This window comes from Thamnophis sirtalis, unplaced genomic scaffold, assembly GCF_051295495.1.
Source record: "Thamnophis sirtalis isolate CommonGarterSnake01/CBP01778 unplaced genomic scaffold, rThaSir2_p1.2 scaffold_15, whole genome shotgun sequence".
Classification (NCBI taxonomy): domain Eukaryota; kingdom Metazoa; phylum Chordata; class Lepidosauria; order Squamata; family Natricidae; genus Thamnophis; species Thamnophis sirtalis.
Genome location: NW_028261395.1, coordinates 18,426,127 through 18,443,152, shown reverse-complemented (window position 1 = coordinate 18,443,152; position 17,026 = coordinate 18,426,127). Strand labels below are relative to the sequence as shown.

The window sequence follows — 17,026 nt, the reverse complement described above, 5'->3', positions numbered from 1 at the left end:
ATTGCTAGTTTTGTAACTTTGTGTATTTATAATAAGAATAAATGTTTTGTTTAGAATATTTTGAAATCCGTTTAAATATGTGAGATACGTTGTCTTTTTTTGTGTATTTAGAACAGAATTATAACAAGACAATAGTTTAATATTTTTGCCTATAGTGGAAGAGCTTTGGATTGCAATCTGTATTTCATCTCTATAAATTTCTAAAAAGAACTTGCATTATGACAGTGAAGCAGAGAGAAAGAATGTGTATTATGGGAACATATTTCAGAGTGCGATATAGCACATTGGCAAAGGCAGTCTTTGTCACTTTAAAAAAATAGCCTGCTTTATTGGAGGAGGTGCAATTTCTTAAGAATCAGGTGCATGTCTATAGCAATGATGTCATCTTTCATACTGGACCTGCTTGAGAGAGAGATTCATAGGAGGAAATTATTTCCTAAATGCAGATTCCTGGCTGAGAGGAATAAAGAGTAGTTGAATACAGGCAGTTTGTGAGTATGAATAATTAACTACCGTTTTCAGGAATGAATAGCCATGTGAAAATGATACAATAATCTATATGCAAATATGGAAAGTGAGATATTCAGATACATAGATACATATATATTTGATACCAATGCTTAGAGGTAACCATTCACATTTTCCTTCCTAGTGACAGGAACTGTCATATGCGTTGTTGTTGTTTTTTAAAGCATGCTGTGTGGCTTATTACAGAATTTTGCCTGTTTCAGACTTGAAGGCATTGCTGGAACACTCAAATATAATATAGTTCTGTATATAAAGAAAAATTTGAAGTCCTTAAGTTCTACTTATACAACTGAAGTTTTTAATTAAAGTATTGCAAATGTAATGCACGCAAAATTGATTTTTACCTGTAGTTGCTTTTATATTTATATTTATTTATTTTGGGTTTCTTTTTTATATTACCTAGATACAGTCTTATTTCATTATATCACATATAATCTTGTTTGTGTGTGTGTTTTACAATTAAATTCAATTACAATTGAATTTAAAATATGAGAGAAAGGCTAAAATTTACCTGAATATACTATTCATTAATTTTCTTGTGGTTTGCTAGGCAATTCGTGTTATTTGTTTGCATTTATTTGAGGTGTAAGAGAGGCCCCACAAGACTTTTCAGCCTTTGCAACCTTAGTAAAAACTTGATGTTTTCTTGGGAGGCATAGAAATTTTGTGTAGAATAAAAATTATTTCAGTACATAGACTAGAAAAACAGTAATCATGCAACTTCAGTGAATTTTGTAGATACAAATATGAGATATCATATTTTCTTTTAACAGAAAATTACTATAACTAACAGAGGAGGGGAATATTATGTACTGTGGGAATGACCTTGGAAGAAACAGGAAGGGGTGTGGAAAGAAATGCTGCCTAGAGAATAATCAGATCAAAGTGTGAGAAGCCTGCCATTGAATAATAGGTGAGAAAGAGAAAGGATCTCCCTAACTAATCAGATGATAAAAAGAGATGGTGGGAGATTTGTATTTTCAGACTTGCACAATATTCTTTTAATGCAGTCACATAATGAGTTAGCTAATCTTGCATGTACCCTGTCTGGTTCTTCTTCTTTCTGGAAGGAGAAAGGATCCTATAATCTGTCTTCCCCCATATCCCAAGAGCTTCATTGGATTCCAGCAGGGGGAACTCATACAAATTGGAGCAGCCAAGAAATCCCTGTCATCAGGAGGGAAGCAGAGAGGAAAGGATCATGGGGTTTGCTTTCACTGTGGGATCCCAGGGCACTTAGACAGATCACGGCCAATAAAAACACCAGCAGCTGTGGCCTCAACTGGAGCAAAATTGATACGATGCCTTGTGTGTTCTTGGGTAGTTACTGGAAGAAGAATGGAGTGACACAGTTATACTTTGTTCTCACAGACCATAACCCCCTGAAGTGCATCCGGCGACTGCAGTTAGTCCAGAATGCAGCCGCGCGAGTGATAGTGGGCGCACCGCGGTTCGCCCACGTTACACCCATCCTCCGCGAGCTGCACTGGCTACCTGTCGATCTCCGGGTGCGCTTCAGGGTACTGATGACCACCTTTAAAGCACTCCATGGTAGTGGATCTGGGTACTTGAGAGACCGCCTTCTGCCGATTACCTCCCTCCGACCGATTAGATCGCACAGACTGGGCCTCCTCCGAATTCCATCCGCCAGTCAATGTCGACTGGCGACTACACGGAGGAGAGCCTTTTCTGTTGCAGCTCCGACCCTGTGGAACGATCTCCCCGTCGAGATACGTACCCTCACCACCGTCCAGGCCTTCCGCGCAGCCCTCAAGACCTGGCTCTCCCAACAGGCCTGGGGATAAGTCCTTAATTTGCCCCACCCGAGTGTTGAATGTAGAATGCATGTTGTGTTTTTACTACTTATCTTGTTTTTATATCGTTTATTGTGTATTGTACCCCCTCCCTATTGGTTGTAAGCCGCCCTGAGTCCCCTCAGGGAAAAGGGCGGCCTATAAATTTTAATAAAATACCAAAAAAAAAAAAAATAACGTGTTTCCTCTGGACGGTGATGCATTGGAATGTGAGAAAAACCTTGGAAGATGGGAGGAAGGGACGCTGCCTAGGGAATGATCAGATAAAAGGGGGAAGAGTCTACTATTGAGTAAGGGGAAGAAAAAGAAACTTAGAAAGGTTCTGTCTGGATAATCAAGCGGTAAAAAGAGACACTAGGAGATTTGTACTTCCAGATTCACAAGTTTCTGTTAAAGTAGCCTTATTATAGAGTTAGCTTATCTTGTCATGTTTCCTATCTGGTCTACTTGGGAGACTGACTGACTGTGTCAGGGCGACCGATGCCCTAATAAAAGCAGGCACCTCAAGCAAAGTTTCAAGAAAAATCCAGTTGTTTATTAGGAGCGCCATGTCACACGGACCAAGTGAAGCCAGCTGTAACTTCACTCAGTTTGTACCTTGCCTCTGGCCCTGTTTCCCTCCTTCCCCCAAGGTGTGTCATCAGTCACATTCCCCAACAAGCGATTTTGCGGGTCGTAGAAGTCACTCCCTCCAGCCATTGTGGGTCTCCATGGAGATGGCCTTGACTTCAGCCAGATCCAGCTCCAAAGCGCAATTCCCCATCCCCCTACCTATGGCAACAGGAGCAGGTCAGGAAAGCTTTGCGAGTTGACAGACTGAATGAAATCCCAGTTGAATCCACATGGATATCTTATAGAGTATGTCTGAATCTACAGGTAGTCTTTATTTAACAATCACAATTGGGACCACTGTGATTGCTAAGGATTCTAGGTCAGTTTTCCTTTGTTTTACAGATCTGTAAGGGTCATAAATGTGAGGATTAGTCATAAAGTTACTTTTTCATTTCTCCTAACTATAAACACTCTACGAGGCAGTCAGTGAATAACCTGTATGTAATTAAATGATAATACACTATATAAGTAGAAACAAAAAGCAATGAACAGCTGTAAAGTATTTCTTCAAAAGTTGTTGTTTACTTTACATATAAAATATAATTTCTTGGCTACAAAGATTTTACTGAAAACTTTTGTCATTAAGGTCTGAAAATCATTCATTTTGAAATTTACCTTTCTGCTTTCTATCCATTATCCCACTTGGTCAAGATCTTTCTGAACCTTGACATTGTCTTCTAAGGTCTTCTCTGTCATTGTGTCAACAAATTAAATTATGATACTGTCTAGCCTATCATAAATATATTGAACAACATAGAGCCCCTCATACAACATTTGCTTCCAGCATGATAGTGAGTTCATTTGTTGGGTACCAATATAGCAATAGCACTTAGACTTACATACTGCTTCATAGTGCTTTTACAGCCCTATCTAAGAGGTTTACAGAGTCAACATATTGCCCCCAACAATCTGGGTCCTCATTTCACCCACCTCAGAAGGATGAAAGGCTGAGTCAGATATTTACTTCTTCTGTATTTATTTAATTATCTTACAGTCTATAAGATAATTAAATAAATACAGAGGTAGTTGAATATGCTGACTCTGTAAACCTCATAGATAGGGCTGTAAAAGCACTATGAAGTGGCATATAAGTCTAAATGCTATTGCTATACTTTGACCTATTCCTTCTTTCATTTAGTTGCCCATTATTGATTGTCACTAATCCTGAATATCACTCCATTCCCATTCTTATTGGCAGTTCACTGTTTTGGGGTATCTCTCTCCCTCTCCCCTGGATTCAGTTTAAAACCCTTTGGACAGATTTTCAGTTGCTCATTCTTTTCAATTTTTGTGAAATACTATCCATCATTTGCTAGAACTGTCACCATGGAAACATCCCTTGATCAAAAAACATGAACTGTTCCCATTGACATCCATGTAGTAAAGTGACCATCACACAATCTTCAAGATTCTGCATCAGTAGAAAGGAGGGATTGTCAATGAACTTAAAAAGTCTTAGGAGTTTCCATCAAATTCCAATGTCACCTGGCAAAGATAAAATGCTTCTGTTAATGAAGGTGGAGGTTGGTTGTGTCTACTAACAGTTATCTGAAAAGTAATTTTCATTTATCTGAGAAAGCACACCAAGTAATTTTACAGTCATTAATGTCTGAGAATAAGATGAGATTTTTATGTAACCAGGGTGGAAATACCTACTGCTGCTTTTCTTTGAGGGGAGACAGTTTTGTGGAGATACCTGTGCTTTGAAGTAAAGCACAGATTTCTCCACAAGGAAGACTCTTCTTTTATGAGTTATTTGATATTTAGTAGCACGAGCAACAGTTGATGGTGGTTGTTTCTCAAAGGACTTGCAAGAATTAAAGCAAAGGTTAACTGTGAGACCTTAGAACAGGGGTGTCAAACTCAAGGCCCACGGGCTGGATCTGACCTGTGGGGTGCTTAAATCTGGCCCACCGGGCCAGCCTGGAAATAGCAAAGGACTGGCCCACGATGCCTCTGGCAGCCAAAATGGGGCACAGAGGGGCCACACTAGGCCCTCCCCATGCCCTCAAAGATCTGGCCCTCAAAGAAATCCAGTTTGACACGCCTGCCTTACAACATTGCTGACAGAAGCTCAGTTCAATTTAAAATCCAACTAATAAGAAATCGGAAGAATTTTGGGGTATGAGGTCCAGTGCAGGAAAAAGAAAGCTATAAGGGAAAATAAAAATAAAAATTAGAAAATAACTTTAAAGACTTACAGATAAATATATATTGTATATTGGTGAAGTTTAAGAAGACTGCAACAATAGTAAGGAAGACTGTTTCAGGTGGAAAGTGGAAATAAAATTCCCAAAGAATATATCTATCAAGTCAGGTAGCATGGAAGGCCTTTTCTTTAACTGCATTCTGGTGGGAGCTGGGAAGCATGTGGACTACATTTTCTCCTGAGATTCTACAGTCTATCTTTGTAGACTTCCAGAATGCTATCTACAATTTCTAAAGAGAAAAAAATATCAAACTCTGATAATATTGATTCTGGAAAAGGTACACACACAATAATAAGTTCTTTAAACAGTTGATACAGTATAATGAAAAATATATTTATCTTACTAATGGAAATAGTATAAGAATTGAAAGTAATATTTGGAATATAATAATGCAAATGCCGACAGTAAAAATGTGCTATCAGATAATGTTTTATATCTTCCAGAAGGAGGATTTTTGCAAATGAGATACAAATATAATCTCAGCATTTCCTTTTGATTTCCTGGAACTGATTGCCTGTTCGCTGGCCAAATCCAAAGAAGAATATGCCAATAGTATCATTCTGGTGCAGCAACTTCATTCTTGGATAAATCTTCATCACCATAAGCTGTATAGGTGGTAAAAAAGGAGAAGCCTTGTATGTTACTTTGTGTTTATATAGTCATAGAAACCCTACTTGCCAACTCTTGCTGATCACAGTATTTAAGGGAGCCAAATGTTCCACAACGTTATCTTAATTACCAAAGATGAAGACTTTCAACAATAATCTTACTATACAAGATAAATATGACAGATTATTTTATTATTTTATTTTATTTTATTATATATTTTATTATTATTAAATTTGTATATTGCCTGTCTCCCAATAACTTTGAACAGTTTACAAGTTTCCAGTTGAGTGAAGCAAAGAGACTGAACACTTCAATTTTGCATTTCCTGGAGTAAGACTTGGAGAGGTCCAAGCCTAAGAGACAAAATGTAATTTGTACTGATCAGCTTTCTTGTTATTTGCATATGTTTTCATTTTAAAATTTGCTTATGTTTGTTAAGACTTCTCATATAATATACAATTTTTTAAAAAAACACAAAAATTATAATAAAAAGATAACTAAATATATAAATTACTTCTGTCATCTTTCCAAGAGAAAATTATATTTTATTGTCTCTTCTCTCTTGAATATTTCACAAATTTCTTCATCCCATCATTTAATCCATATTATTTGCATATATTTTCTATTAGCTTAGGGAAAGATTTAAGTCCCTAAAGTCCAGTAAACTTTCATTCATTTAATAGATACTTCATAATGTTTAACCCCTATTAGCTATGTAATTGTTTTTCCTTACTCATTTTCATCTGTTAGTTGCAGATATTACTGCAGTATTGATGCCCTGAAAAAAAAATCAGTTGACAATTTATTATAGATGAGCTATATATAATATTTGCCAATATGTTGCTGTTGCCAAGGTTTTCCATCAGAAAAAGAGTTAACCTTAAGATAGTATATTAAAGAATATAATAATATGGGCAGAGATAGAATAACATTCATGCCTTTATTTGAAACAAAATAACAAACAAAAAGCTCAAATAATACTAGTATGCACTTTTTAAATAAAAATTGCCTAAAATGTATGCAGAATTGAGAGGGTGAGTTTTGCAGCTGTTGGTATCACTCTATCAAATCAATATACAAGCTTAACTTCCTTTCTTTGTCATTTTTTTTTACTGAATTCCTTTTCTAAAATCAACCTTTTTTCATTCCCCTCAGGCAGGAAATGATAAAAGCAGAGTAAGAGTCTTTTATGAATCTAGTTGAGCAGGATCATAGTATAGGAGTGAAAGTAGGGCGTGTGATAACATTCGACGCCAGGGCTCTGGATGCAAACTTGGTGGCATTGAGCATGGTGTCCACTGAATACTCTACCGCTGCTATTATCTTGAATCTAGCTTCGCAGGGGTGGGGGGGGTGGGTAATCTGGCTTGGAGTTTGCAAAGCCAGAGGATGGATGCCTTATTGAAGAAGGATGCCGACGTGGAAGCCTTGATGGCCCATGCTGCGGCCTGATGTGTTTTGAGCAGACTTTCTCTGACCTCTTGTCCTCTGCCTTAAGCCCGTCTAGGAGGTCTGGTGGGAGGACAGAAGAAGAGGTAAGAGAGGCCACTGGGGTAACTACTGGGGGCAGCTTGAAGAACTCAAATGCTGGGTCTACTGTATACAGCCTCTTATCAGTGCTGCTTGGGATCGCAGAGTCACCCGGCTGCACTCACTGTCTCTGAACAACACCCTGAAATAGGGGCGGAGTAGGGACGATTTCCTGGATTGGGATTTTCTCATCAAAGAAGCCCTTGCTAGGATCCTGGGGCGCTTTAGTGGCTGTATCAAGACCTGCGGATACCCCAACTTGGGTAGAGGCTTTGGCCTTGAACAAAATAGATTTAAGCAAGGTCGGTTTGAAAAGCCCCTGAAACAAAGGGGTCTCAGTTACGAGCCCTTCATCTGCCAAATGTTCCTGAACATCCAAATCATCCCCACCCAATACAGAGCCCTCACTGGCCATGGAGGGATGCTGGGCCTTGTACCTCTCCTCTTCCTGAACAGGGGGAGATTGCAGAGCTAACCTGGGCCGGCAATGAGTGCGCCTTTCTTGCTGTAGCCCCTTGGCTATCTCCTGTGAAATGGCCTTGGCTATAACTGCCTACATCTCAGCGGAGAGCAGGGGTCCTTGGTCCTCCACCGTGCGAGATGGTGGCGCTGGTGGGATCTCAGGAGAATCTGGGGCTTCCGATAGGAAGATCTCCATCTGTCCTCCCTGATCTAGAGGAGGACAGGCAAGCAGATCCCCAGCACACACACACACACACACACACACCGAGAAGGCCTAGGCGAGTCAGGACAGCCTGAGACATCATCCGGGGATAAATCCTGGCCCCCATATTCGCTGTCAGAAATGTCAATGGTCTGCTTTGGGGGGGGGGAGCCTGGAGGGGTAGATTGCCAGGAGGAGGTCGTGGGCCTTGGCAAATTGCCTCTCCAGCGCCTTTTGCCTCTGAAGAGCTAGTTATCTGACCCCTTGGTCTGTTTCTTGCCCTTGGGGCCTGACTGCTCCCAGGGCCTCAGTGCTCTCTTGCCTGCCTGCCTGCCAACACACCTGGTGGATGGGCCCAGTTGCTCCTCATCATGCCTAAAAGCCATTGCTAGAATGGGAAACAGAAAAAAGGGTAAAAAAAGGATTTCCTGTCAGCTGTTGGATGCAAGGATCAAGGATACCAGTGGCCCTCAGTCGTAGGTTAGTGTTAGGCTTTCAAAAATGGCATGAACTAAAAAATGCTTCCAGCGTCAAGCAGATCTCACCAAGCAAGCTAGGCCATCCGAAAGCCACTCCTCGCTAGACAGCCCCGCCGATCAGATCAGACAGGAGAAGTTGCAGATGGCGACCTGCAAGGGGCAGGTATTCAGCAGGGCTACTGGAGCCAGAGAAAAAAGGATCGTGATTTTTTAGCACGTAAAATGGCCGCCTGACACTGGAGGAGGAGCAGAAGCTGTAATAGCGCGATTAGCACTCCAAAATGCTCCACGGGGGCCCCTCCCCTACCCCCAACTAATCAAGTTCCAATTCATGCCTGGGAAGAATATTTTAGGGAGCTTTATATAGACCCTGACTATGTAACCAAGGAGAGCCAAGCTAGTTTGGATCAAACTCCTTACTGGCCCCCTGTTACACCAGAAGAGATGTCCCCCTCCCTCTTTAACTTCTATATTAATCCCTGGTTGATCTCTTACAGAACCCTGATTTCCACCCTCTTAACCTAACACAACACAAAGTTCCAATTCTCTTATATGCTGCTGCTGCTATTATTTCACAAACCCCTGTAGGACTGAAGAGAGCAATAAGGGCAACACTCGGCTATTGCAGGCAAAACAAGCTGGTCCTTAACTTTGATAAATCAAAATTTTTAGTTTTTGCTAAAAGACCTAGCCAATACCCCTGGAAAATAGAAGGACATAGTTTGGAAGAGGTTAGAACATTTAGATACCTTGGAGTGGTTTTCCACTCGCTAGGGACATGGAAGGCACACCTGGATCACACATTGTCCTCAAACACAATTAAACATTTCTTTTACACAGGCGGAGGTCAGTTAGTACCTGCTGCCTTAAAACTTTTCAAGGCCAAAGCATTGGCACAAATTCTATATGGGGCACAAACAGGAATCCTTGCAAAGAAAGACTTGCTAGAAACCATACAAACCAAATTCTTGTGAGCCATCTTAGCTGCCCCCAAAGAAACTCCAAATGCCCAGTTAAGAATTAAGACAGGCATGCCTCAAATTCAGGTAAGAGCCTGGAAGATGATGATCATTCATTATCTTAAAATGCATTTTTCCCCAGAGGGACTGTCTCCACTAGTGTTGACTGAAAACCTCCCCTCCCCCAAAGAAGCAGGCAATTGATCACAAGCTGGGCTCACCAGTATTCTTAATGTCTTGCTTTGATTAAGCAAAGCAAGCAGTAATCATTAGAATGAAGGACATGGAGTTCCAAGAAGAACTAAATAGGTTCCCTCTCCACCGTAGGGACAGAATCAAACAGGGTGTGTGGGAATCGGCAAGATATCTAAATGACCTGATCTCCCCAAAACAAAGAATAGTTTTCTTCAGAGCCAGATTTAAAATTCTTCCTTCAGAACTCCTCCAGGGCAGGTATAAGAGAACACCAATAGCGGAACGGGTTTGTATATGTGATAAAGGAAAAGTGGAAGATATCTCACATGTTCTATTACACTGTGAGCTATACAGAGTTTGTAGGTCTGCACATATTCTCCCCTTATTAGAGAAATTGCCAGGGAGGGCAGACAATTTTTATGTAGACTTTTTCCTCCAGGACACAAACCCGGCTACCACATATGCAGTGGCAAAGTTCTGTGTTGCTGCAATGTCCACAAGAAAAAAATTGGTCACAGAAGTATAGTTGTTATCTTGTATCAATTATTTGGACATATCTCTAACAATTTCTGGACCATTGTATTTACCCCCATACTTATCAGCTTTGCACCCAAGTAAAACGGAGTGACCCAAACAATTTGAGAACATGTATGTTATCATCCACTTTTAACGTCAATACTTTTTAATTATATTTTAATGTTAGTACTTTTAACATCTGGTAAAAGGTAATGTGTATTGCTGGTTTTTGACCATAATAAAGATTTATACTTATACTCCATGGGGGCCTGCACGGCTCGCAACAGTCGCCTCCTATCAAGGAAGGCAATCTGGGCGCTCCTGCTGACTGCCACAGACCCAGAACGCCATGGTGAAGAAAGGAGAGGGAGGAAAGGGGGAAAAAAGCCTTTGAAACTCTCCCCACCTGCCCCAAAGTAAATTACAAGGAAGAACTTCAGATAAAAATTAATCCCAAAATAAAAGGTAATACTACTAAAAGAATTATAAAGGAATAGTGAAAAAGAAAGGAGAGTCCAAGCTTATCTGGTCAAGAACTGCTGGAACTTCTTTAACTACGTCCACTGGGCATAGACTGAATTGAAAAACTGGCTAGAGCAAGCAACCAGAGGGCGTGGCCAAAGAAATTCAATTCACTCCTTGGGCAGAAGGCAGAATTTAACCCATGCTTGGACTCTCCAAGCAGCGCTCAGGAGAACCTGCTTATCTGTGTCTCAGAGAGGCCGGTACAAAAACATCTTCACATTTGCTGATTGGTGGGAATCCACATTGGGAGGGGTTCCTAAGTCCCTTTATCATGGATTGTATAGCCTGAGGGTCCCAGATCCTGCTTTCGATGTGATTTGCTTTCACTCCTTTTCAATAAAAGATTCCTTTTGTAAATACCAGGTTTTCAAGAGTCTATGCTTTTGTCAAGGGTGGGCAAGGCAGGTCCTTACAAATACCTTCCTAAATAGGAAGCCTTCAGCCAGTTGGCCAAAGTGCATTCTAGCAGGGAAATTGGTACGGCCACTAAGAAGGCATTTCTCTTGTCCCCATTAGTTGTTTCCCATATATGGTTGGGACATAGGGAAGGGTTTAGAATTCCTAGAGTGGAAGCTGATTGGAAGACTGATGCTTAAATATAATGAAGCTAATCTTATGGGGACTTGATAACTAATATATTGGATTGTATCCACAATCAATCTAGTAAAAAATAATTTTCACTGTGTTTGGGTACATACATTGGTTAAATCCATAATACGTTTTGCTTTGTTTTGCCAAAATCAGTAAGATCAAGTAATTCTGGTTTGCAAACCATACATTTAATTGTAGATTTGATTTTTATTAAGACCCGGCTAAGTTATAATTTTTAATAAAGTACACTTGGCTGAATTTGTATGTATTAATCCGTGTCATAATTTATACAATATAGTAAGTCAAAACCAAACCATTTTTTATTTTGTTTGATACATAAACCCATCATGCAGGATGTGTGAAGTAAATGACATTCAACAAACCATAGTTTAGCAAATAGACTTTGCATGTTGTACAGATTCGGTCTCTGGTTTAATTACATGCATTCTGTTAAATGATGGAATGAATATCAAATTCTCTGTAAAATAACTAGTTTAAAAATAAGAATATTCACAAAATAAATATATTATATAGGCTTTCTGTTATGTTAACTAAAGTAAGTCCACATACTTAACATAGTTTATTAATTTTTTTGCAAAATTTCTCCATTTTTCTACAAGTAAATGTAATTATCTTAAAATTTTCTTATACGAGAAGTATTTAAGAAGGATGTTTCTTGTTTTGTTTTGTTTCCAAATTTAATTTGCAGACTACCTGCAATTTAGCAAATAGGTTATAGACCTCTAAACAAATGATTGTGCATTCTGCTGCTATAGCTCTTACTTCAGGACCAAATAAAGAATCTCAATCAACAATCATTCTTAGTAATTGACAGTGGTGTAATATAATCCATTTGAATCAATCATCTTTGGTTTTTAATATATATATTTTTGTTATATAGAATAGAATTCTTTATTGGCCAAGTGTGATTGGACACCCAAGGAATTTGTCTTTGATGCATATGCTCACAGTGTACATAAAACGAAAGACATTCGTCACGAATCATAAGGTACAGCACTTAATGATAGTCATAGGGTACAAATAAGCAATCAAATCACACTAGGAAACAATATAAATTGTAAAGATACAAGCAACAAAGTTACAGTTATACAGTCTTAAGTGGGAGGAGATGGGTGATAGGAACAATGGGAAGATTAATAGTAATGCAGACTTAGTAAATAGCTTGACAGTGTGAGGAAATTATACGTTTGTTGTTTTGAGGGTAGGAGTTGAAACAATTTATGTCCAGGACTCGAAGGGTCTGTAAATCTTTTCACAACCCTCTTTTTGACAGGTCCTCAATGGAAGGCAGGTTGGTAGTAGTTGTTTTTTCTGCAGTTCTAATTATCCTCTGAAGTCTGTGTCTGTCTGGTTGGGTTACAGAACCAAACCAATTCAGTAAAATACACACCATTTTTACTTACCATTTACTGTTATCCAAATTCATCCCATTTAACCTGTTCTAGTAATATTTATGGGAAAGTGTAATTATTGTATTTCTTTGGTCATTTGGTGGAGTTTTGTTTTCCGTTCCTGAGTTTCTGGGGCGAGGTGAGGGAATGCTGATCTTGGCAGAAGAAAACTAAGATGTTAATTAAATGATGCAAGCCTTTGATTATTTTCTCTCCCTCCCTCCCCCCCCCTCTCTTCTACTTTCTGCCACAGCTAGACATTCTTCTCACAAGAAAAGGAAGAACAGAAGATACTACTCAAGTCTTGCTGAGGAAATTAAAGGAACTTCAAGAAGATCCTCTCTGCCTGAATTAAAAGACAGTATTGAATCTCTGCTTGTGTTGCTTATAAAAAGTGAAGTTGCCAGTACCAATATTCCAGAAAGAAAACGACAGAGGAATAACAAGGTTTTTGGTTGCTAGTTTTTTTTCTTTTCTTATTTCACTTTGCCTGCTTATTAGTCTACAGAGATTACAAAAGAACAGGTTCTTTTTCTGTTTTTTTAGTATTTTTGAATATGTTTTACACTCCAAATAAACTTTTTAGACTAGATATAGAACTTCATTATGATCATTCTTGGAAAAACTATAATTTTTTTTAGTTTGCCTCCTAGTTTTTTCCAGATACAAAGATGTTTTCCTGTCACAGCTTATTACTGTAACAATATTGCAGTATTATTTCTGGATTTAAAAGAAATACGGTGTTCGTGTCACTTCATGAGATACCACTGAGGAATGTGGAGGAAGTTTTATATTTTAGCATTGTGTAACTTAGTTTCGATTTTGAATCTTTAAGCCACAGACACACCTATAGAACCAGTTTTATATTGCAAATCCAAATGTAAAAGATGTCTTGGAAGAGAAATTATTTTTCTGTGGGACAGGGTGGTGTGCAAGACATGTTTACTCCACGAAATACAACATCTATAGCACCAAGTAAAGGTCTCATCAATGAGCCAGGACAAAATAGCTGCTTCTTGAATAGTGCATTACAGGTAAGAAATCTGAAATAACAATGTGCCTATCTTTTATATAAAAAACTTTCTAATGTTTTAAAAGTATATATAATTCAATGCTATAGAGTCTTTTGTTGGACCTTATTATAAACTTTATCTCCTCTTAATCTAGTTTTCATAGCATATAACATACATATAGTCAATATGGATATAAGATATTTAGTATCGTGGATTTGAGTCCTTGTGTTAGTATTTCACTTTCATTTTTTAAATAACAAGCTTTCAAAATTGTTTTCCTGCTTTCTTGCTATTGCCACAATATATATTAAGCACAAATACAACCATGAATGCTTCATTTGAATGAATTTTTGGCAGGTTATTGGAGTCTTCTTAATTTCTTTGCATGTGAAAGTAAATAAGACATGAAGTTTGATGTAAAATTTTGTGAATAAGGATTTTGTGGATAAAAGAGACACTTACCTTAAAAAATCTTTTATTTGTAAGAATATTTTCATTCATTATAAAAAATGTTTTTATTCAGTAGTAAAAGAGGGCAAGAAATGTTCTGAAGACTTTAAACATCCTATGTAGCTTGTTCGGCTTTAAGAGGATATAAGGGAAAGTACATCATCATAAAATAAGAAAATGTCAGAAACACTAAAAGACTAAAGTCATAATTTTAGAATTCTAAAAACACTGCCATATCCTCAAGATTTGTAGACTGAAGGCAGCTTTGAACATGGAAATCGGAGCATACATCCTGGATACTTTACTGTATATCTCATAATGTAACACCGTAAAGTAAGATAGTCTGGCCAATATGTTGTAATCAGTTTCTTGTAAATCATAGCATAGGGAATAAAGTTGAGAAATAGGATGGGAGCCGACAAGGAAGAAGCAGAAATATGCATCCACTTAGCAAAAGACAAACATTGTGACCCAACTAAAATGTGAGAATTCCTAGAACTTGACAAGGAACCCAGAGTAGGCCTTGAATTGTTGCATCGGGAATTTCTTTTTTCTTTTTTTGTTCCATCCTCAATCTAGCATTAATGCTGAGATTATTCTCAGTGTTACACATATTAGTATTTCCTATTTTTATTTTTATAATTCTAGCATATGGAAGCTTTAGCTATAAGTATTATAGCTAGAATGTTAAGCATTACAGCTGATAAGTGTTTTCAACAAAAATACACCAACATTGATGATTTAATGAACAGCAATGAATAAAGGAAGATATTTAAACCCCCTTCCCTCTACTTTTAATATCAAAATATAATTTTCAATAAAATATAAACAGCTAATAATAATTAATAGTGCAATTAACATGAGAGTTTTTATCTGAGTCCTAAAGCCATATATAAACTCATTTGGTAATTAAGGGGCTCCCGAATGTATGTCTATAACATACTGTAAAGAATATCTCATTTAAATCCCTTTTGCTCTTCAAATTAGTCTCTTGCAGTAATAGCATTTTCCTGTAAATACTCATAACAGATTAGATACTTGGTAGACTTGGTAGATGAATATGACTTTTACTGTCATAACATTAATAAAGGAAATTTGTAGTTTACGTACCACTTAGAACAAAATTAATTGATCACTTCGCTTTTTATTCAACATTAAACTTAAAGCAGAGATTTTAAGTATACAGTTCATCTTGAATAAAGTTGACCAAAATTCAGTCAAACTTGTGACTAAAAAAAGGGGAGGCAGGAGGCCACATGGCGTGCCAGTGCCACCACTAGGCGGGGGTGGGGGGTGAAGCTTCTCTATGCACCGTGCGCCAGCTTACTTCACTGCCCCCGCAGCCAGGCCATCCATGTCCCAACAACTGCCTCATAGCTGTGGCACTGGTGCATTGCTCAGCCTCCTCCATTGCAGCCACAAGCAAACAGAAGAAGTGGGCTGGCGACAAAGCGGGGGTTCTACTGGATGGGGTTGCTGGAGCCGCCGTGAGGCGAGGCAGGTATCAGAGCGTAGGTGGCCTGGCACTACACCACACAGCCTCCTGCCCCTCCACAAGCAAGAAGTAGTAGAACTACATGGGAGGAGGGGAATAACATCCCTGAATATAAGCCCTAGTGCTTATTTCACATCTTAAAAGAAAATAAGACCAGTTCTTATTTTTAGGAAAACACCGGTATTTTGAACTATTCCTAAAGATACATGGCTGACCAATACATTTGAAATCGGAAAGCTATTATATGCTCTGTTTTCCTAGCAACTACTCAAAATTCTGGCTGCCATATTTTAGATAATGTCTAATTTTTGGCGGATCTTCTGAAATAACCACCCTTGCAGTGTGTTAATCTAACTGAAATGTGACAACCACCACTTTGACCAAGTTAGCATACTTCAGAAATGATCAGGTTAGTGTAACATTTGAAACTCAAATAATACTTTGCATCTCAGTGTCTGGGATTGCCTGAGTATCAAATGCTCCCAATTCCACCCACTCCTTCAAGGGAATGCTGTTCCATTCAAGATGGATAAATCACCGAATTTGGATCAGTCTTGTCCTTCAGAAGGCACACCTCCAGTTTGTTCAAAATTATTTTCATGCTTTGAGATCTGTTTTACTTCCAGACATTGGTTCAGGATATCTACTGCCACATCACTTGAGAATTCCATTACAATTATTCATAGAGACATGCTCAAAGTAGCATTTTGAAACTACCTGACAAATAGAATATAGAAGTAGATCATGATAAAACATTGTTTTCTCAATTTACCCCTCAAGATAATATTTTTATCAATAGCACTGAACAACCAGTTAGAGGACCAATAAGGTCATACTCTCAACCACCACTTCTTATTCTAGATATAAACCATCTGCCAGACTGAAATGTGAATCAGGACTGAAACATATTCAACCACCTATTTTAATCCAAATATTTTGGAGCTATGATACCACTATTTAATTTACCTTATCCAAAAGAGAGAGAATGATGTACCAACTGTTAACTTAGTTTTGTCCCTAGTTGTCATGAAGCCAGTGAGGTCCTGAGTCATATCAGAGGCTGTGAATGTATTTCAATGTGAATACTGAAGTCCTTAGGGATGAGAGCTGGGGGCTCTCAGGGCTGTTTCAGTAGTCCTGGTAGGAAGACTGTCTGACAGCAGGGTGTACTGGACAACATCTCTAGTTCTCTGTCTTGATCCATACTTCCCTGAAGAACACAGGTATTCTAGACACTGGTGAATTTGTTGATAAAGGAATTAAAGATTATCTTGGCTGTACCTCTTAATAACGATTTGATATGCAGTCGTTTGCGTTGTTGGAAAACATAAAATCTGAGTCTAGAGGTGTTGTAGAGTGTACTATGTACAGTGATATATAGATTAACTTTGCTCTTCTGAATCAAATGCTTCATTATATTTTTA

General features: G+C 38.4%; 1 protein-coding gene across 2 annotated transcripts in view; it reads left to right on the top strand.

Annotated features, from left to right (window-relative positions):
- Positions 1–17,026, top strand: part of USP54 (ubiquitin specific peptidase 54) — a 107,055-nt gene that overhangs the window by 10,282 nt on the left and 79,747 nt on the right. For both annotated transcript variants that reach the window (XR_015695105.1, XM_087701864.1), the window contains exon 2: positions 12,898–13,678. Coding sequence is in view for 1 of the 2 variants with exons in the window: in XM_087701864.1 (XP_087557990.1) it covers positions 13,532–13,678 (147 nt within the window). In the remaining variant the exon portion in view is untranslated. The remainder of the gene's footprint in view (positions 1–12,897; positions 13,679–17,026) is intronic.